Genomic DNA, 22,030 nt, shown 5'->3' with positions numbered 1-22,030 from the left:
TCAAATTATCTCATTTACTAGAGCAAAACTTGTGTATTTTCCATACAATGTATTCATTTGTACTTAAGCCTCTGACTCTTGGTTTATAAAGTCGGTTTTTCTAGGGGGCTCTGCAAAAAATTCAGAAGTCCATTAGTTATACTTGCTTAAAGACTTGCAAGGGAAGGAAAAAAAATCCCAAACAACCACATTCTTTTCTTTTTCCCTTCTGATTAGAAAGTAGAATTGAATTACTCATCTATACTGAAGGTATACAGACTCATTTACAGCTATTTCATCTGTAATTATAGCTGAATAACACCAAATAACACCAAATATTAATTACTCATAATCAGTGATATGAGTATTAGTGATATCAGTATTAGTGATGTGATAAAACCTCATTGGACAAGGAGGGTTCCTCCATTATCTTATCAAGACTGAATACATTCAGATTCACGAGGGAAAAAAAGGCGAACCCCCACCCCCGCCATCACAACAACCTTCAACACATGCTTTCTATTTTAAAAGAGAAATAAATAGGCTAAACTTGGCAATAACCATTTGATATATTACAGATTAAAAAAAAAAAAAAAAAACTGTGAAGTTTAATAGTTGCATTATTTTATTAATACAATCAAAGGAAGCTAAATGCTAATTGATTTCCTTGCAGAAGAGTGTACGCTTCCAGTCAGGCAAGTTTCAGGACTTCTTGTACCATTGTTCCAATTCCATCAAAGATTTCATGCAGAGGAGCTTTGCACATGAAAGCACAGGTAGTAACTATTTTATTGGCCTTATCCACATGGGATTCATTTACATTTTTGCAAATGTGCTTACATCCAAGCTCTGCTATAGCAGATGCCGTTTCAGCATCAGGAAATCTGTAAATAAAAAGATTGTAATTAACATAAAGAGATGATACAGCCACAGAGTTCTGCCAACATAACTTGAATGAGAGAACTACAAGAATATTTAAGTGACTCTCTAGCTGGTGATGACAAGGGAGTCAAACAGACTGTCACTCTCAGGTTCTCCCATCCTCTATGGACACAAGCGACCCGCTATCTTTGAAAACAAGGTCTGCAACGCAGAGCCACAGTATGTCAGAAGGTACGATTCTGTTTTTAACAATCCTTCAGTAAGTTTACAAGATGATACCAAGTGCAGCCATAACAGACCCTCAAAAGTTTGAGAGATGCCAGCTGAACTTGCAGACACGTTAGGCCTCTTCCAACACCTCCATATAAGGTCTTCCACTGTGATTCTCCAGAGATTTTTTTTCCTGAGGATAAGGCAGGAACAGGGGGGCGGAGGCAATCCCTCACTACTGCTGCTTATATGAAATTCCATTCAGAAGTTTTACCGGGAGTTGACAGTCCTTGAAGCAGCACTGACTTCTGCCAGGCCCTGTTCTCATCTGCCTCCCCTAAACTGGCCCCAAACCACTACCACCAGAAAAACAACAGATAAAACCCCACAGATGCAATTTAAACGGCCACTCAAATTACCACAGGGTACCACATTTTTGAATGCCTGGCTGGCCAGATGCCTATTCTTCATTTGCACATTTGCAACGTGAATCATGGCCTTCAAAGGCATTGAGTAAGCAAATCCTGTATCTCCCTTAATATGAGCTAAAATCAATTACCATGAATGTAACACGAAAAAATAACTTGATATCCGTGGTCACCCGTGTGTTTGCAGAAGTAGGATTCTGGAAAAGTCTCTGTTCTGTCACTTTTCGGAGTGACGGATGCTACATCCAGCGACTCATTAGCACCCACACAGCACAATAAAGCCAGTGCAGGAACCTATGTTACCTTTGGTGGCTCACAGAGTGACAGCTTAGGCAAGAGGTAAGGCTACCTAGAGTTTTCATGCTATTAATTGTAATGTGTCTGTGGATGTTGATATCATAAACATATCACAGACCCATGTATTTCTGAATTTAGGGATAAATTGTTCCAACATTGTAGAGCACAAATCACCTGACCTCACAGATTCAGTCTGTCTGCCCTGAGAGTTCTGCAACTTTACTATGCAAGTGAAAATTTGAAATAAGTGAAAAGTGTCACTAACAAGCTCCCCAAAGGTTACTGAGACCTCAGACTGTTGCACAGAAGACTGTCCATTTCCTAATCCTAATTCCCATGTAAATTATCTCCATCCATTTCCTTCTTACCTTCCATCTATGTTTTTATCTTGGCCGACCGTGACCTCACAACCAGGAAAGACTTTAGCTGCCAGGACTGGCGATATACAGCACAAACCAATGGGCTTTTTAGCGCTGTGGAAAGTTTGGAGTGTGGAGCTCACGTGCTCATTGACAGTACAGTTCTTGCCATCTACAGCCCAGGAACACAGGTTCTTTGCTACACCAAAACCACCTAAAAAAAAAACCCCAAACCACAAAAGCCCAAATGTAAGACAGCCCGCTAAAAGCCATTAAATTCAATACCAGAAAATAGTTCTCCTTTTCTACAATATAATCATGACATATGTTGGACTGTTAAGTTACTATACCGAAAGCTTTCAGCACATGAAACATGATGGGTTTATAATGTTAAAAGTTTAACTGCAGATTTTTTATACTACATATGTTATGTAGGCCAGAAAGCTTAATCTTGCTTCAATGAGGAACAAATAGAGAAATAGGAAACCTCACATTCATTTGCTAGCAACTGGAAAAGCTGCACCATCTGGTATGCACCCCTTGATAAGCAAGAGAGGGATTGGAAGAAAAGCCAACAATAGTTAAAAGTAGAGATTGCAGTTCACGAGAGTAACGCCAACAGTGGTTTGACCCTTTACAGTAATTTCACTCTCAAGTTTTAGTTTAATACTTAAACAATTACAGGAGAGCTTCTTCCCCACCTAGAATTCTTTTTGGACTTTAAAAAAAAAAAAAAAGGTTAACACAATAAAAACAAAATGGGTATTACATAAAAAGGAACTGATAACGTGATATTCTGAGACATACCACTTACGAATGATAACATCGTTTCCTATTAAAAACAATGCTGAATTTGTCTGTCTAGAAATTAGTTATAACAATCCTTTACTTGCATTTAATCTTTGTTTAATTGTACAAGCATTATATTTTACAGCACCTTCGTTTGCTGGATTTATAACCATCAAAATAATCAAAGTAAGAAGGTTATTAGCAAGTGTAACCATCCATTATATTTGATTCCTTATGGAATGTGCACAGCATCAACTTTTCTACAATAAACAAACAGAAATTTCCACAAGTATTTCAATGGACAACATCGAGAAGCTTTGCATTTTTAATATTTTTCCTTTCATTCTTTGCTCACTTTTGAGTGTTATCTGGAATCTCTGAGGTAAGATTTTAATTTTCAAACTTAATAGGGTTTATTTCTCTCTAATAGTTATTACAGCAACCTCCCTGAGCCTGGGTTATAACAACATGAAATTAACGTGGAAAATATTTGCTAGCCTTTACTCCCTGATCAGCCCTGATGTCACCCACTCATTTTAGTGCTGCAAGTATGTTTCTCTGCGTTATATACACGCTCCCTCTGCTGGCCTTACAACAGAAGACAGTGTAACAACTTCAAAATTAACACTTGGGCACAATCGCGAAGGCAATATTTAACAGTACTATGAATATTCTGGAAGGTGACCTTCAGCGAGTCATAACTTCCTCGTGATGCTTTGGTTTCTTCATTTCTAAAGTGATTACAATTACCTCTGTCTGAATGGCAATTTTGCGGTCTATAAATAAAAAATTATCCATAAACATATTTAGTATAACTTGATCAGCAGCAGACCAGATACATAATTAAACCAAAATGTACTCACATCTGACAGAGAATATAATCTACTTGGCAACCTACTATTCTGCCAACAATTTCAGAGGCCCTAAAAATAAGGCATTGCCGTGTAATGTCAAGTTCTGGCCTTACTTTTCTACTCTGGTCAGCGTTCTTGTCCACAAGTAGGTACTAAAGTTTTCACAAGCTTTAAAAAGAAGGAATGGTGCAATGTATGACCTAACACCAAAAGAACACTCTGGCATTTTAATGAACGATAAATTAATAGATAAACTGAGATGAATTGTCAGCCCATGAGAGCTTGCTAAAACATTTTCTCATCCTCAAAAGAAAATAAGTAAGTAAAAAAGAAAAAAAACCACATACCTCTCAAATTCAAGAGTATAATTTATTCTCTAAATGGATTTAAAAATAAAAAAATAGCAGAGGCAAAGTAGTTATTTGCAATTGAAAAACCACAAATTATTTTCTTTTAAAAGCACTTACCAGGGAAAATGAGTGCATCGAAATCACTAGCTTTCAGTTCAGCCAAATCCTGAATGTTTTCTCTTGCCAATCTGGCACTTTCAACTAACACATTTCTCTTCTCTTCTGTTGGACTTCCTTTCAGGTGATTGACTACATCCCTTTGCTCAATATTGGGGGCAAATATCTTCACCTAGAATACAGAGATGAAGCAATTTTGTGAATGTAAACAGAACTCATACGTATTGGTCACAATAAAGATCATTTAATGAAAACAGTTTTTGTTCCTTAAGTCTCCTATCCAAGAGAAGTGGATTCCACAGGATGGATCTAATATTATATTAATTAGTATTAAATATCTAAAGTGACAGGTGACACATTAGGATGGATAAACCAGGCCATCCTCCCCCTCCTATTCCTGCAGCTTTTTGACAGGAGTGCATTCTTACGCCAACATTAAGCTTACTGATTTTGCCAGGGCCTGCCTTCCCCCTGCGGATAACCCCACGGACAAACAGCACCACGATTTATACCAGCAGTCTGACGGGACACACAGCTGAGTCTGCAGAAAGGCTGCTCTTAACTGTTATGGGATCAGAGTGCTAAAAGAGTTTCACAAAAAAGTTTAAAAGATAAAGATGCAAACTTTACAAGCATTTCCAGTGCAGACATTAGACTTACTTGCTTTCCTAAAAGACTGGTAGCAGGAAGGAAAAACAGAACATGGAAGAACATATTTTGGTTAGGCACAAAATGGGAAAGCTGCACCAAAAATACAAAGTTCAGTGAAAGGTGTACCACAGGGGCTGTTTTCACACATCTGTTTTGATGCTTGCTTTGCAGACTTCTCAGAGCTCGCCGCTTCAGTTAATTTTAGAGAGGACAATTTTGTGCTAAATACGGGGGTGCTGCTGCTACCGTCAGACACCTGAGTGTGGCTACACGCAGACAGAAGGTGACCACCTTCCGCCACAGACAGGACCAAAGCACACCGCCACGTCCTGGCCCGGGCTTCTCCGACGACTCCCGGTTACCGAAAAAGCCCAGAAACAGCTAGGGGAAAACAAGCAGGTGAACCCGAGCGAAGACTTCTGCAAAAGCGATCGGAAAGCAGATGAAGAATTTTAACTGGGCCCCATCTTCAGCTCAGAAGGTGAGACAGGAGCAGGGCAAGGCCTCCTGCCAGCCCGCACTCCCCGGTTCAGCCGCCTCGCTGCTCTTGTCGGAGGGACATTCACGCCTTTGGGGAGGGGGGTGAAAATAGGAAGGAAGGGATAAAATAAGGAAAGCGGTTATGGCTGAAGAAGCTTTGTGGTGTGCAGTGGCGGGGAAAAGACCACCGTGAAGCGGGAGAGGCTCCCACCCCGCAAACAGCGGGAGCCACAGGATGGCCAACCCCGGGCCCCGGCAGAGGGCGGGGAGAAGGCTAAGGCGGGGGTCCCTCGGCAGCTGAAGGGCGCAAAGAGTCGGGGTAGACATACCTCCACCCCGGGGAGCCTGCCACACGCGGCTCCACACACACCCCGCGGCGGTGCCGGCGGCGGTGCCGGCGGCGGTGCCCCGCCTCCCCACCCCCCCCTACCTCCGCGCCGCCGCGGCTGAGATGCACCAGCGCCGCCGAGGCCTCGTGAATCTCGCTGCCGTCGAAGACGCCGCAGCCGGCGAGAACCAGGGCCACCCGCTTGCCCATGGCGGCCTCCCGCCGCCGAGCGCCCGCCCCTTAGGCCCGGGCAGAGGCTGCTCAAGCCGGCGAACCAGGGCCTCACAGCACGCACGCACGCACGCACGCTCCCTCCCTCCTCTTGCTCCCTCCCTCCTCTTCCTCTTCCTCTTCCTCTTCCTCTTCCTCTTCCTCTTCCTCTTCCTCCCTCCCCTCCCTCCCCTCCTCCTCTTCCTCCCTCCCCTCCTCCTCCTCCTCCTCCTCCTCCTCCTCCTCCTCCTCCTCCGCCTGCGCCTGCGCCGCTGGGTGCCGGCTCGGCCTCCATCTTGCAGCTCCTCGCGGCGCCCGCGGCTTCAGCGGCGGGGCTGCCCGCAGGCCGCGGGCTCGCAGGGCTTGCGCCCCGGGGTCCCCCCACAGCCGGCAGCCCGGGGGCTCAGCCTGCCCCGGGGGTCTGGCACACCGTGCGCAATTCTTTGCAGGCAGGTTTTTCACTAGGTGCTCTCCCTCCTGCCTACAAAGTGTAGGTGGGGATGAGTTTTAAACGTCAGGGGGAAATCTGGGAAAAAAAAAAAAATTAGATGCTCCTTTAGGTTTAAACGAAACGGGCTCGGCCGTATTTTAGGTCTTCTCGTTTGTCTTCTGGCCCGCTTAGCACAGCGGAGCAGTAATGCAGGGATGGTGCTGCTCGGTGGCCCTTGCAGTGGTCTTACATATCTGCATTCCTGTAGCTTGCCTGAAAGCTGCTCTGCTTCCAGTAGGACCATGCAAAGGCTCAGCGGTGTACGTGTGAGGTTGGTTTTTTGTTTTACACGTAGGACTATGATGGATGTAATGAATATACTGCTTCGAAAGCCAAAAAAGTGGAATTTGGGTAGAAGCCAGCTGTATTGGTGGGTCCCCGTACTGTTTGTTTCAGTGATACTCACGTACCCCTTTTGGCTCCCTTAATTTCCTATTGTGCTCGAGGGAGTGGCACCATTTTACCAGGAAAACCAAAGAGTTTCTTTGGAAAACCAAACACTACCTTCTTGCACCTACTCCCAGCTTAGTCATTAAGGTATCACACTAGGGAGCCAAAGGGCTTCCTTGGGCCAAGGCAGAAGTTGATCCCTAGTCTCCTCCGTCTCCTCCTTACAACTGAGCACACAAATGCCACACTGGAGACCAAACATACTTAATTTTAGCAAGGTGTCTTAGCTCTTTAGTCCTTCATTTTTCATCAGCTGCTTAATTTATAACAATAAGAAACTTGGGCTTGATAATGAAAATCTACACTTTTACTGGACCAGAGGGATGAAAGGGTGGATCTTGTAGAAAAATGAGTGTCTTCCAAAAATCCGGAGTATGTGAGTTCTGCAGGGGACACAGCAGTGCATAGGTTAGGAAGAGCAAAAATGGCATATGAAAATACAGTCTCTTTCTGTAGCAAGATGCATTCACCTGTATACTGCGAGGTCAGGAGTCTGTGTGGGATGATGGATAGGGAGATTCTTGAACAGAAAAGGGCCAAGATAGGGAAACTCCCTGCGTAAGGGCAGACCGCTGTCTGCTGGGCAATGCTTTGCTCCAAATAAATGCAGGGCTACAGCTCTAGCTCCACCACAGCCCACACTCTGCCTCTCAGGATTGAGCAGGACTGCAATGCAGCTCCAGCTCGGAAAGCCCTCGATTGCCTGACCACCTAATCCACAACCATATGCTGGAAAATCCCTCTCAGCTCAAAACACTTGTGGAGTTAGAACTCGGTACAGCACCAAACCCTCACCTTACTCTCCAGGCTGAGTAGGACACCAGGGAAATTCCAGTGGAGCCATCTCAACCCAGAGAAATACAAAAGATGCTTGGTGAGGCAGTTCAACATGCTTACTGGCACGAGACTCCCTGGGCTCAGTTGCAGGAAAGCAGAAAAGTTGGTTAGGTTTGGGGATAGGGGAATTGAGAGTCCACAGCTGGAATCCAGGACTGGAGTCCTCCTCACACCTGAGAGCTCAGAAAAGGCTGCTATCTGGATGGAGTTTAAGTTCAATGCATGTTTGGAGATATGAGCGGATTCCTCTGTGTGTTAGGGCAAGAGTTAACGTTAAGCTAGGGAACTGAGCGCCTTCAGAGCCGGAATTCCCTGCTCTTTTCTGTCCTGACTTACTGACTAGCCTTCCTGCATGGACCCTGGACCTAAATTGTCGGTAGCCTCATCTCTAGTCTTGTTTCTGGCCCTGTCTCTTGCGTGGACCTCAGACTCACATTATAGGTAGCCCTTTTTCCTGGATGGATCTTGGACTTGATTGGGAGGTGATGTTCCTGTCCCACTCAGGTCCCCCATGTCATGTTCCTGTGCCAGCTCCATAACTGCCCTGGCTCTGTGCCATGGTCTCGCTCCAACTTGCTCATGCCATGTCTCTGCCCCAGCTCTCTGACTTTGTCATGGCCCTCTGTGTCTGTCTTAGGTCCGTGTTTTCATCCCAGCTCATGACATGTCCCTGCTCTGGCTCTTCATCACGCTGAAAAAGCACATGATGACTCTTCTCTGGCCTGAGCCTGCAATAGCAAATAGCAACAAAAGCACTTCACAAGCAGTATGCCTCTGAAGCCAGATCTTTGTACGGTGTGAGGACACCTTGATGGGAGGAAAAGCTGTTGTCAGGGCCCTGAGTGCATTAATAGCCCTTAATTACTTTGGCCAGCCTCAGCTGGGGCCTCCACCCACACACCCTCTGGCCACTGACCCATGGGCTCCCTGTAAACTTAGGCCTGGACATTTCAGACATGACCTAAGCTATGGTGTAGGTGTACATGTCCAGTCCTGTCTCCTGTTGTCCTGACATACAGGCTGGTCTTCCTGCACAGACTGTGAACCTCTGCAGCAGGTAGCCTCATCTTCTGTCCTGCCTCCTGGATGGACCTTGGACACATATTATAGGTAGTCCTGTCTCTTGGCTGGACCCTGGGCTTGACTCTACCTTGCTGTGTCTGGGGCTGTTGGTGGATCCAGCCACTACTACATACCTGTTCCCATACAGAAACTTCAGGACTGCACCATGGTCATTGAGGTCACTGCCCTTGCCTGCACCATGGTCACCTCTGCTCCTGGCTCGTCCTCCTGTGCAAAGCAGCCGTACGCCTGCTGCTCCCTGACACCCCTAGAGACAGCACAAATGACAAAAGTTGTTACCTGACTTCAGTTAAACATGTATCTGAAGTGGAGAAGAGGATTCACAGCTCCGCAATGTGGCAGCGTCAGAGTTAGGGTGCCAGGGCACAGCGAGGGCTGGCTGCTCCCCAAGGGGAGCCGAGCATGATAACAGGGCAAGTGGAGGCAGGCGCCTCACCAGCCTGGCCCGGTCCCACCCGCCCTGAGCAAGGTGTGCGGGGCACCCCTGGTGATAGCAGTGAGGTTCCACCAAGAGTCTGATCACTAGGCAAGTCCACAGTGATGAGGCAGATCCAAGGTCAAGCTGGGGAGACAGATGCATGGGCTGGGGTCTGCATCAATGGGGTACAGGGCTGGGCCCAGGCATGGCTGCAGTGTAGCTCAGGTGAGAGGCAAGAGCCTCAGCTTAAAAGCAGCTCCCCAGGAAAGGAGCAGGGAGCCTCCGCTGAGGTGTCTCTGTGGAGCTGTTTGGGAGACCCTAGGCAGGAGCATTTTCTGGCTTTCTTCACAACAGTTCTTATCAGACCTTGAGCAACCAGCTACACAACCTGAAGGGGACAGCGCGCCCTGGGCCTTGACGTACTGTGCCCTTCAGTACATCAATGCTCATTAAATTACATCTCTGTCCTGGACCCCAACCCTTTTCCTACTGCTCAGGATTTGAGAAAGATGTTTTCTCTAGTGGAAGTCCTGCTCTGAAGGGCCTTAGTTGCCTAACAACAGATTCTCAGATTAGCTTAAATTTAACTTGGATAGCTCTTTGTATTTCACAGACTGCATCCAGTTGAATCATCAATTTGCTTATCCCTACCCTGCAGCAGATCCCAGAGAGTCCCTCTTAGCTCAAAACTCGTGATGAACTTCATTTGCATCCTTATTCCAGCCCTCATCCTGTCTTTCAGGCTTAGCAGAGCCCCTCTGGAATTCCAGCTTGGAAATAAATCATTTCCCTCACCTGCCCCCTAAGCTGTCAGACAAAGCAGGGGCTCCCCTGCAGTCCCAAATGCTCACTGAAATGCACGTCTGTCCTAAGCACAGCCCTCATCCTAGCTTTCAGGGTTGAGGAGGACCTGAGGGGAACCCTTAGCCCTACCTGCACAGTCACAAAGCCCAGCCATTCTCCTTTCCCATAGAAAAAGACATGGCTTTCTCCCACCCCAACTCAGTTCAGGTTGCATCTCAGGCTACATAGCAGAGGATAGGTGCAGAGGAGTCCTCTATCCGGCTCCTTTTCTCAAGATTTCTTTCATACTCCTCAAAGGCGGGGAGGGTGGACCTCAGATTGATGAACTTCTGTCTTTCAGACTGGCTTCAATATGACTTCAGGTAATGTTTGTATTTTTCAATGTGCATCCAACTGACTCAATAGCTAACATATGCCAGTGTGAGTATAAAAAAAACCCTGTTGAGCAGTAAAACTGCCAGCTGTGTAGTTTTGTCTACTGCAATCCATATATATAACCGTAACTTTCTTATTGAATGGCATATTGCCAGTATATAGGCTGGCAGATGTGCAGCTGAGGGTGTAAGCACCATGCAGAGAAGCCCATTTTCATGAGATAGGAGCTGTTACTTCAGGTTCAACAGCCTCTTTGCTGTGACTCTTACAGTGTGATATCTCATGTAGATGTTCAGAACCAAACTAGCTGTTCAAAACCACAACTTTTGGCTGCAGCAGCAGGGTTTGTTTTCCCCTTTCTCCTCTGCTCTTTCCGTCCTGTTGCTTTCAAGGGCAGAGATGGAGAAGGTACTGTTCTATAACGGGAAATCACCGAGAGTCTTCATTGTTTCAGGAAAATGTTCAGTTTTCACTAATCAAAAGAAAATACTCCGGGAAATGAGAAAAATTTAGAAATCCTGTAAACTCCAGAAGCTGATCTTTGTAGCCAGTCTCAATCTTTCCTCTAAGCCTGCTAGCAGACAAAGATGCAGATCAGCTCTGTGGGTTTATAAAGGGCACTTTGACATGTTTCTGGAAAATAAACAAGACAGCTGCTGACCCAGAAATTGCTGATGTGTGAGCTTTTAAGCTCAACTATATTTATTCACAAATTAATTAGTCGTTTATTTTCTGTGTTAAAATATGGTTCATAACATAACTTAGGTTGTATGGGAAGAAAAGAGAGTACTGTGCTGCAAAAGTTTCCTATGGGATGCAATGAAGTGAGATACAAAAATGCTACTAAAATGAAAAAAAAAATCAATAGCTTTGCCATCTTAGTCATTTGACCTAGACTAAGACTATGACTAAGACTCCTTCAGGAACCACAGCAGTGCTTGAATGGGGACTTAATAGTCCAAACTGCAAACATATGCTGAGCCAGGACTAAGGACCAGTTCATACTGTATTTCTAGTTCAGCTAATGATCAGTTACTAATGAGCAGTTACGGGACCTTCATTACGTCATTTCACTTCCCTGCATCCTGATTTCATAGAAAGAATAAATTATGTTTCCCGTATTTCATAAAGCACTTCCAGAGTTACACATCAATATCTCTAAAACTAGGAATTACGGCTTTATTCCACACAAACGCATACCTTTTTGAACAGACAAAAGAGCTGGCATCTTGTACTACTCAAGCTAGGAAACACATATGAGTAATAGCACACTTTATTTTATAAAGAACAAAACCATAGCTTTACTTTAAAGCAAACACAAATCACATTCATGAAATTAAAATGAGATATGAAAATATAAGTATGTATAGATTATGTATACATGCGTGAAATTATAGTGCTGAATGGCATGGATTTTAAAGATAAGCAGTATGGAATCAGGCAGCAATGAAGTGAGATACAGAGATGTTGCTGAAATTAAAGATTTTAACAGCTGTGCCATCTTATGGTTTTCTGAACACCTTTAGTACATTGAGCATTACCAAAACTGATATTCAGCAGCCTATCCTGCACTTTTATGTAGGATGCCGGGTTTTCCACCCCCAATTTTGTTTGAATACAGCCTAGCCTAGTGACTAGAGAACTGATTGTTCTTCAGGAGCTCAGATGCAATGCACAGGGGTATTTCTCTGGCTCCTGATAGTCAAAAGTCCACAGCACAGTTATTATCTAGCCAGTGAATAGAACACACCCACGCTTTCGCTGCTGATACCAACTACCAAACTTAGCCTCCTGGACTCCGATGCCAGCATAGCCGGTTTTGAACTCTACAGAGCTGGAAAAAGCTGTGTTTACTGCAGGGATGCTGCTGGCAAACCTGTCCTCACTGTTTCTCTTAGCCAGAGTTCATCTTGAAGATAGTTCTCACTATCATCATAAAAACAAGAGAATAAACTGCTATATAATCCCCGTGATGTAAGTTGTAACAACCTGAATAAGTGTTTTGAAATGGGTGACAGGTATACCAACTTAGCTTGAAGCCCTGAAAGGCTTCGGACAAGACTTCTGGGCAGCCAGAAGAGGCTCAGGGCTACGGGGTTTATCACAGCAAAAGCCTTTCAGCCATTTGGTGAGGCCTCACCTCATCGTGCCGGGTCCGGACCCAGAGGTCATCCCTCTCGGTGGATTCCAGTTGCAAGGATGGGCCTTTGACGCGTGTTTTCAGTCGGCTCCAAAGCAATGCTTGAAACAGCATACCAGGCTGTTAAAAAATACTATCGCTAAGTTACAAGAAGGCATAGTTGTCTGGGTCTCCAGAAAACTGACATGGTAGTTCAGTCAAGTGACGTTTTTAAGGGACGGTTCAGCACACGGTTGGTTTTCCTCCGGAGGAGGAAAAAAACCTGCGTTTGGTCAGGACGGTGTCGTCCCCCCCGCCTCACGCCCTCCGGCCCAAGCCCTCGGCGGGCACCGCCGGCCGCCTCGGGCCCTGTGGGCGGGCGCGGGGGCGGCCCCCTTCCCGCCCAGCCTCCCTCAGCCCCGCCGCTTCCCTTGCCCGCCCGTCCGCAGCACCGAGGCCCGGCTCGCAGCCCCGCAGGCCGCGCCGCCATGGGTGCCGCCCGCCGCTACCGGCTGCTCCTGCTGCTGCTGACGGCGGCTTGGAGGCTGTGTTTCTCGGGGACGCTCCGCTCCCCGCAGCGGCGGTGGCCGGTGCCTTACAGGTGAGTGGGGCAGGGAGGGGGCCCGGCGGTGGGAGCGGGACAGAGGCACGGCCCCGCGGCTGCCCGGCGCCGCTGCCCGGCCCGGCCGCCTGCGCCTGACCGCCCGCCTACTCCTCCTCCAAGGCCCGTCAGCTTTCCGTTTGTTTTGTTTGTTTATTTAATTTTTAGACTAAAAAGGCCATGAATAGTTTCCCCTTTTTAATCTCGGGGGGTATTTGTCATTTATGCGATATTTGGTGTATTCAGCTCCCAAGTGCGAGGGAACGGGTGTCCCGTCCCTGGGGTAGAGCTGCGCTCGCTCCGTCAGCAGCGGGATTGCTGCCCCGGGAATGACTGCCCGTGCTTTAAAGGGGCTCCTTTAATTCCTGTTTTAGCAAAAAGTTGCGATGATTAAATTTTTTAAATTTAACTTTACTTCATACTTCTTTTCATGATAAATGAAATTGTGTTCCCTGCTCCGGAGCTCTCTTAGCTCCAGAAGAAGGCCTGGTGCTGTTGAGGAAAGTGGAAGAGTGCACGTTACTGCATTTTACTGAAGCAAGTAGCTATGGTTATGCTGAGGAGATGACCCTCTTCAGGAGAAGGGCTACGCTTGTATGTGTATTTTGTGTGGGCTTGCTGTTTGTAAGGGGAGGCGTTCTCATTTAATTGCTTTTCTAATGGACACCTAAAGTTTTGAAAGCCTGTTGGATAATTCCTAGCAGTTAAATTTGCGTCAGGTGATGCCTGAAGGAGCCGATCTTGCAGTCACGAGTAGTTCGGGTTTTCCAGCAAGTTCAGTAGTTGCAAGACTGGGTCTTGGGATGGTCAAAATTGGAGTACAAGCCTGTCAGTGAGACACTCAGAAATGTGGTATTTTAATGCTTCTTAACATGCTTGTTACCTTCTTGTCACATGCAAGGTGCAGTGGGACAGGAAATTGAAAATTTAAGGTGTGCAATTTAGAAACAGGACTTAAATGTGTGGCTGGCATAAGTCTTTGTTTTCTAACTGTGTGTTCTTTTTCCAGCTGTACACTGTTCTTTTTTTTCTTTCTTTCCTTTATTTTTTTTTTCCTGGACAAAATAAAGGCAGACATGCTGAAGTACCCAGCAAGCTTGGAGAAGAAGTCCACAGGGAAAATCTACAGTGTCTCAGCAGGGCTACTGGCCTTACTATGGCTCAGGAAGTCCCATGTCCTTCAGTCATCTCATGGCTGGGGTGTTTACGCCATTTGGTAGCCCTGGGCAACTGAGCATGTTAGACTCTCAGGCTGTGCTCTGGGCAAGCTCTGTACGCCAACCTGTCTTGGTAACAGGCATATAGGAACCTTGTTTTAAGTGAAATACAGTGAGTGAATTTGAAAGAAATTGGGAAAGGAAGACTTGTCAGAAAGGCTTTTTGCTATTTGTATATAGTGTGATACGGAAGTGGATTCGGTCTTCAGTTTTTGAGGTTTAATAGGAATGATGAATGGTTCATAGGTTCTTAGGCCTCTTCATCTAAATTAGCATAGAGGAATAGAATATTTCTTTCTGATATTGGCAATATTGTAGAGTAAAAATAGCTCCATCTGGGGAGCTATTACTATAGAATAGTTTCCCAGAGCAAACTGGTCAATCCCTGTGTCGACAAACTGTTAGGAGAACGTTTTTGAGGCAGATCTCAAACCAGCACCTATGTGTCTCTGATTTTGCGAGTGTAAGTCACCCTTTGTCATCTGCATCATGTCCATTCCTTAGCTATCAGCACTGTGTACAATGACTTGCATTCGCAAGTCTTAAGTCCCGTTTCTGCAGATGTGCACCTCAGCAGCCTTACGAACTTGCGTACTGCAAATGTTGCAGCATCTGGATCACAGAATCTGTCTTTGGGGGTGGCTGCACGCTTGAGCTCTCCCACTCAGGCCCTCAGGAAGCCGGGAGACAGTTATTCCAGCTGTGAAGCTGTGCTTATCATTCTGCGTGCTTCTCTTTCTGAACACAGGCGCTTTGATTACCGTCCAAAAACTGATCCTTACTGCCAAGCTCGTTACACCTTCTGTCCCACTGGCTCTGCCATTCCAGTTATGAAAGAAGAGGATGTCATTGAAGTGTATCGATTACAGGCTCCAGTATGGGAATTCAAATATGGGGACCTACTAGGACATTTGGTAAGGTGATATTTTTGTTTAACAAAGTTATAGTGGCAAATTCAGCTGAATTCAACAGCAGGTGTCAAGAATGGGATATGCTTGTGTGGAAGAGTATTGGAGCACACAAGCTAGGCTATCTATAGGAAAGATACCCAAAGAGCAGTAAGTTTCAAACAAAAGTTACAGAATTTAGCTCAGCTAAAGAAAAGAGCATGATCAGCACTGTCGGTGGGTTTGAATGGGTTCCCCCATGGAGCTGCACATTGGGAGTGTTTTGTATACACACACCATTATGTTTTGGGTGTCTTTTTTTCTGCACTAGCAGCGTATCAAGAAAATACATTTATTTGTCACCTTATGTCAGATGAAATGCTTGCCTAGTGTATGAACTTTTCTGTTAAAAACTTAGATATTTGCATGAACGTGGATATCTGTCAGGAGTGGACAGCTAGCTGGTCAGAATAGTGGATCATGGGGAGTTGGTTGCTTTTACAGTTCTTTCTTGAATGTTATGATCAGTATTGAATTAAAGTTTCCATTCATGGTATCATGCAAATAGGAGAGAATCTCAAGTTTAGTGATATTCATAGCTATAGCAGTGGCATAATTAAACTTCAAAGCATGATCCCTAATGAATAAAGAAATACTAGTGAACATGAAATAGCAACATCAAAACCAAGCACACAGAGTCAAAAATGGAAATAGCTTCAAATATCGTTATCTCGGTTGTTAAACTAAGGTTGAATTTATGTATTTACTATACAGCTTTTAAAATAAATATTTATGTTGTTCCTTTTGTGGCTTTCATTACTAAGATCTGTTTCTGGTAACTCAGTTCTGCTCTTTATTTCTTTGATACCTCTGTGAGGTTAAGGATTCAAAAAGTAAGCTTGAGTTTTGATTATGAGCTCCCACTGAGTATCTGCCTCAGAATGTACAATGGATGGATAGACAAGCACTGAGACAGTGTGACTCTGTATCACGCACATACTTTTATCACAATCTAGTATGTTGTGCATCAATGCTACTGAAGCCAAGATGTTATAGGAACCCCTTCCCCTCTTCTCACCCTGTTGCACAACAGCTCCCAAGCATCTTATCTTCTGTACAGGTCAAGATGAATTCATTTTTTATGTTAAAGTTTTGGGGGTTTGGTTGTTTTTTTTTTTCTTTTCCAGAAAATTATGCATGATGCTGTGGGTTTCAAGAGTTCGCTAACGGGCAAAAGCTACACAATGGAGTGGTATGAGCTCTTCCAGCTTGGGAACTGCACATTTCCACATCTCCGGCCTGGCATGGATGCACCATTCTGGTGTAACCAGGGAGCTGCCTGCTTTTATGAAGGAATAGATTATGCACACTGGAAGGAAAATGGAACTTTAGTTCTTGTGACCACAATATCAGGTAGATTTCAGATGGATAGTGCTAATATCATAAGATATAGAGACAGCCTTGTCTTCATATAAAGCAGTATGTTTTAATTTATGTCTTGTAGGTTATTCGCAATGTTAGTCACTGATGCTAATTTCAAACTGAAATACTATCTCTGCACTTTCTTTAATACAGAAAGCGCTATGAGGCTGCTGCCTTTTGAACAATGCACACTGAAGAGTTGTTAAATGAGAGTCATTTGGTGTTGCTGTACAAAACCAGTTGAGTCTCTTGAGTGTAAAAATAGCAAAACAGCTTATACAGAACCATTATGGACTCTCTTCACATGGCTTCACCAAAACAAAGCCTTGTATTGTGAAGTGGCAGATGACTGCTGAGATAGAAAAACTGGTGCAAATGTGTTCATTACTGAGCAAACAAATAAGCCATATTTAGAAATAGTCTCAAAAATATAAAAAATATTAATCTCTATTTCCATCTCCCCCATTATGTGTCATAAAAACTGCAAATGTCCCCAGTAATAGATCTCTGTCATATGTCATAGAACAAACCCAGGATTTACACCTTTAAATACGTGGATGATCCCAGAATAGCTTCCTGATGCATGCTGAACACTGAAATCCTAAAATAAAAAGGTCATTTAAATAAACCTGGTTGATTACTGTAGTAATACAGTGAATGACTTAGGAACAAAGTCCCCTGAGGACTTGGGAGAGCTGCATTTTGTGTGACCAAAACCACTTACTCTCCGAAGTTAGCATAGTGTACAAGGCACACTGGAGAGTCAGATTACAGCTAGTGTGGTGTGGTGCTTTATGTTTGCCCGCTTCCACCTTTAGCAACTTTGCTGGACTCAGTCTCTAGATAATCTATTCAGTGCTGCTAAGAAATTCTAGGCTATTCTTTAAGCAGTGAAATAAGCAGAGCTGCTTTCCTGTGAGTTTGTAGCTGATGACTGAGGTCTTTGATGCCTGATATGGTTGGATTCTTTTGTATGAATGCCAAGTTAAACATTTTCGTACAGTTGTGGAGCTTGCAATGCTTCCTGCCTGTGTGGATTATTTGATGCCTAAGAAGGGTGAGGTTATGCTGGTGCCTTGTGGAGGCATTGTTATGGTTCTCCTTGTCTCTCTCGCTTCCTGTTTCCGTGAAACTTTTAGGAAGGTAGCATCTCTGAGAGTTTTGAATTGTCTGAATTTGACCAGGAATCTGAAAGTTACTGTGGAAGAGAGTGAATGGGTGCAAGCACAGATGGACAGCATCATGAGCTGAACTTGCTTCCTTCAGAGCGCAGGCAAAAAGCATCCCATCTCGTGGGAGAGGGCTTTATCGTATGAAATAGCTGGACCCTCTTTGCCCTTGTGAAATCCTATGGAGCTGTTTGTCAGCAGTGTCAGAGACCACAATGAAGCATTCTCATTTTCTTTTAAAGCCCATCGGCCAGGTTAATGTTACTTAGGAGTATGTTTCTTTCGTGGAATGAGGGCAAAAATATCCAAAGTCTGATTTTTGACTATCTAGGCATCTTCCAACAGATTATGATGGAGCCATGGATTAACCTGTAATATTTTTGTTTAATTTAAGATGTTAGGGCCAGAACTTCGTATTAAGTCCATCTTGGTCTTGTTAGGAGAGACAAATCCTTTTCAATAACACGCCTTGCAGAATACGTGCTAGGAAACTAATCTGGTAGGAATTAGAGAAGATAAAAGAGAGCTTCAAGCACATCTACAGTGTATAGTAAGTACAGTTCTTGATACAGATTTAGTGACTCTCTGTTTTATTAAACCAAGTCATGGGCAACTAAAAAAGAAAGTAGCCAAAGCTTTCACTAAACAGAATGATTGTTATGTTTACTGTGAAGCTCAAAATAAGAACAGTTATAATGGGGTAGCCTAGGAGGTGAACGTGCAGAACTTCAGTTATTCTGAGGTAGCAGCTTGCACACATGCCTTACCTTAGAGTGTGAGATGTGTTTACTCTCTGATGAAGAGTAGACCCAGCAATCTGACCTTTGCAGCTTGTTTTGGAGGGAGATGTGTGGCATGTGATGCTCTGCATTGGTCTTGACAAATGCAGCATTGCAGTGAATTCAGACTTAATGCGAGAGGCTGGTTGTTGTGTGCAGGGTGGTGTTAGTGACACAGATCTGTCTGGTGTCTGCCACCCTGAGGTAACTGCTGCCAGTCTCTTGGCTCGCAACAGTCTTGCCTATCTTTCAGCAGCTACCAAGCGTAGTTACTGTACCCACAGCAGTGACACTTGCAGCTGAAGAGAGATCATGGCTTGGAACGCTGTCACGATTGCAAGCTGTTGTCTGACTGTGTCTTCTGACATATCGCACAAAAAGAACCTGCAAAACTTGGCCGTGCTATGAATGTGAGGTGCTAGACGGATCTGAGTCACAGGTGGTTGTACCCTGTGCCGTGACTGAGGAAAGAGAGGGAGGGAAGGGCTAGGCTGAGGTGCAGTGCTAGGACTATGGGAAAAACAAATGAAGGAAGATTAGCCCTGTGCTTCAGCTCTATTTTGGGGAGGCAGATGCATCATGTGTAAGGAGCTCCCGGAGGGCTGAGCTGGGTTGGAGGTATCTTCCTCATTCCAGTTGTGAAATCACCGAAACACTCCAAACATGTATTCTAACTAAAAAATAATCCACAAGGTCTTTAAGTTTACTAGTCTTCACATCCCACTCATATTGTTTGGCTTAGTTCAGCTGAGGAGCTGCTAAAACAGCCAGGAGTCTCAATCTGAGGTTACATAGGCTTCTTTTTTAGAGAGACACGAAAACTTCTGCCCTGAATTGCTGAATTTAGTTAAAACTTGAGGAAGTGCAGAAACACCTGTTGCACTGGTGAGCACTTTGTCAGCATCTCTTGTAGATTGTACTACCTGCCCTGTTTGTCTACATGGATAAAATGAGAAGTGTCATGGTTCTCTGACATTTGGATGTTCTGGCATAGCAGGAAATGGGGCTGAAAAAGGAATTACAGTTTAAATAACTTACATGTAAATATAGTTTATTCAGTGGGGTATCACTTCTCCCTCCAGCCAAAACCTTGTATCTTTGCGTGGCTGGGTAATGTTGCGGGTAAACTTTTGCAGGGAAGGGAAGTGAACCTTGAGATAGGTGGAAAATATTTTGAGTCATATATTTGTTACCCTGTCTCTGTGCTTATTTTCATCTTTTACAGGAGCCATGTTTAATGAAATGGCAAAATGGGTAAAATACGACAATGAGACTGGCATTTACTATGAAACCTGGACAGTTCAAGCAAGTCCCGACAAACAATCAGTAGTATGGTTTGACTCTTACGAATGCTCTAAATTTATACTGAGAACGTACCAGAAGCTAGCTGACTTAGGAGCTGTATTTAAGAAGATACAAACAAACTATACCAGCATAATTTTGTTCAGTGGAGAACCTATTTTTTTGGGAAATGAAACATCTATTTTTGGACCTCTAGGAAACAAGACATTGGCAGCAGCTATAAGAGACTTCTATTACCCATTCAAACCTCATCGGACAGTCGGAGAGTTTTTTGTGGATCTTTTAAAGATAATTGATCGTGTCATCTTGAATCGTCAGTTTTACCTCTTCTACAACTTGGAATACTGGTTTTTACCTATGAAGTTCCCTTATCTCAAAATAATTTATGAAGAGGTCCCTTTACCTATTGGAAGCAAAACATCCTTTGGTGGATAGTTGCTTACTGAAGAACTGAACTTGCCCTTATGCCAGAATATCCCTAAGGATTTTGGAGCGCTACCGTGATGGTATTAAAGTGTTGTATGTTTCACTGCTAACTGTAGAAGTTGTCTTGGGAGGGCTTTGCTGGACCACATGAAAGACTATGCCTTTTTTTCTTATTACCTGCATAAAACATTCGTGAACACTTCAGCATCTCCGACTTGGCCAGCTTCTGTGTAACTATGGATACCTGCTGCCTTGAAGGTAGGCTGATGTGGCTCCTCTTGGCTAAACTCCGCAGTGCCCAGAGGGTGAGTGGGAGGCAGCCCGCCTGCTCTTGTCTCAGGCGCTCGCCAGTACATGGCCATGTGGTGACAAATAGCACTGGCCACCAACAGAGATGGGACACAAGCATTACAAGGACCTTCTGGTCTGACCAACTCAGCTAATCCGTATGTTGGAGCTAACAAACCTGAGTGCTTAGATGTGTCCAATTCTCTCAACATGTGCCTTAGATTGGTGTTTCTGTATTTCTTTGGTTTGTACAACTGGGACCTATGAACTGTTCTCTGGTTCATGAAGTAGGTGTTCAGCGGGGTGGGAATGGGCACCTAGATTATTAGAAGATGGCATGGGTGGTACCTTGTCACCACTTTGGTTCCTTCATCTGCACTGTAAACACAATACAGATGGCTCTTCCTAAGATTTGTGTGTGAGTTTTCTAGCACAGATAGAAGGCAAACAGCCTGTTTTGATGTCAACTTTGATGCATAACTGCAGTGTTGTAGCAGTCTCCTCTCTTAAAGTCTACTTGAGGCTTCAATTAGGTCAGTTTCATAGAAGTCACGTTTATATTCCTTTTACATTTCTTTAAAAAGCATGGAATCCTCAATGTGAAAGAAGCAATGACAGTTTGTGGGGTGTCAAAGTCACAATTAAAAATCAGGGCTTAGATTTCCCTGTAAAAAGCATTTGCAGCCTCCTACTGGCAGTGATGCTTGCAGTAATGGTGCTGTGCCAGCTGCGGTGTCCTTGGAGTCCTGATCCAGGCTATGCCTAGAGCTGCTTGGCAACTAGTTGCCTTTAAACCCAACCGACCAAAGCCAAGGGAACACCGGCTTTCTGGAGGGCAGTGAGGTGCCTATATACAAAAAATACACCTGCAGCAGCATAATCATCTCCAAGTGTACACTGCTCGCTTTGTTTTTTTAAACTGTTTGCAGAATGAGTTTAACCTTCTGCAGAGGTAATTGCTGCATCACGGCTAAGTAGTTAATGACACAGGAACCCAACTCTGCAGTTTCATTTGGCTTGAGCCAAGTTAATAGCCCACTGCAGCCAAAGAGGGGAGTACACAGTGTGAGTACACAGTGATTTGATTCAAATCGTAAGAATGGCAGAAAATTAACCTTGTATTAAAAAGTCACTAAAATTAATTATTTGAATTGCATTATCATGTAATGGGATGAGCATGAGAGCTAGTGTGAGAGGAATGAGGTGATGAGAGCACCTCTGTTCTGCAGGGGAAAGCTGCTAATTAGTTCCACTGCTATGTAAAACTTCATCTTCTACCTCAACTTGAAAGACTTTACTCTTTGGAGCCAAAGTCACCTGCCCTTGCTTTAACCAGCTGAGCTTCAGATTCTTTAGATTACCCACCAAGAAGGTAATCCAGGAGGCACTAGGGAAGATAAAGGGATGCAACAAGCCTGTCTACAGAAGG

General features: G+C 44.5%; 2 protein-coding genes across 3 annotated transcripts; one reads left to right on the top strand and one right to left on the bottom strand.

The window, feature by feature from the left end:
* Positions 1 to 581: 581 nt before the first annotated feature.
* Positions 582 to 12,886, bottom strand: LOC142076586 (glutamine amidotransferase-like class 1 domain-containing protein 3, mitochondrial). 2 transcript variants are annotated; one of them, XM_075138882.1, is made up of 4 exons: positions 12,532 to 12,886; positions 4,266 to 4,437; positions 2,165 to 2,369; positions 582 to 863 (listed from the first exon to the last, which is right to left on the bottom strand). In XM_075138882.1, the coding sequence occupies exons 1-4, from the start codon at positions 12,643 to 12,645 to the stop codon at positions 671 to 673; spliced, it is 684 nt and encodes a 227-aa protein (XP_074994983.1). In that variant the 5' UTR covers positions 12,646 to 12,886; the 3' UTR covers positions 582 to 670. The 2 variants fall into 2 exon arrangements, with proteins under 2 accessions (XP_074994983.1, XP_074994990.1); XM_075138889.1 differs by lacking the exon at positions 12,532 to 12,886 and adding an exon at positions 5,827 to 6,115.
* Positions 12,887 to 12,896: 10 nt separating this feature from the next.
* CLN5 (CLN5 lysosomal BMP synthase) lies at positions 12,897 to 22,030 on the top strand. The gene is made up of 4 exons (XM_075138871.1): positions 12,897 to 13,111; positions 15,077 to 15,242; positions 16,403 to 16,628; positions 19,811 to 22,030. Exons 1-4 carry the CDS (start codon positions 12,999 to 13,001, stop codon positions 20,320 to 20,322), a joined length of 1,017 nt encoding a protein of 338 aa, XP_074994972.1. The 5' UTR covers positions 12,897 to 12,998; the 3' UTR covers positions 20,323 to 22,030.

This window comes from Calonectris borealis, chromosome 1 (genome assembly GCF_964195595.1).
Source record: "Calonectris borealis chromosome 1, bCalBor7.hap1.2, whole genome shotgun sequence".
NCBI lineage: Eukaryota > Metazoa > Chordata > Aves > Procellariiformes > Procellariidae > Calonectris > Calonectris borealis.
This window is presented reverse-complemented; position numbering and strand designations above follow the sequence as displayed.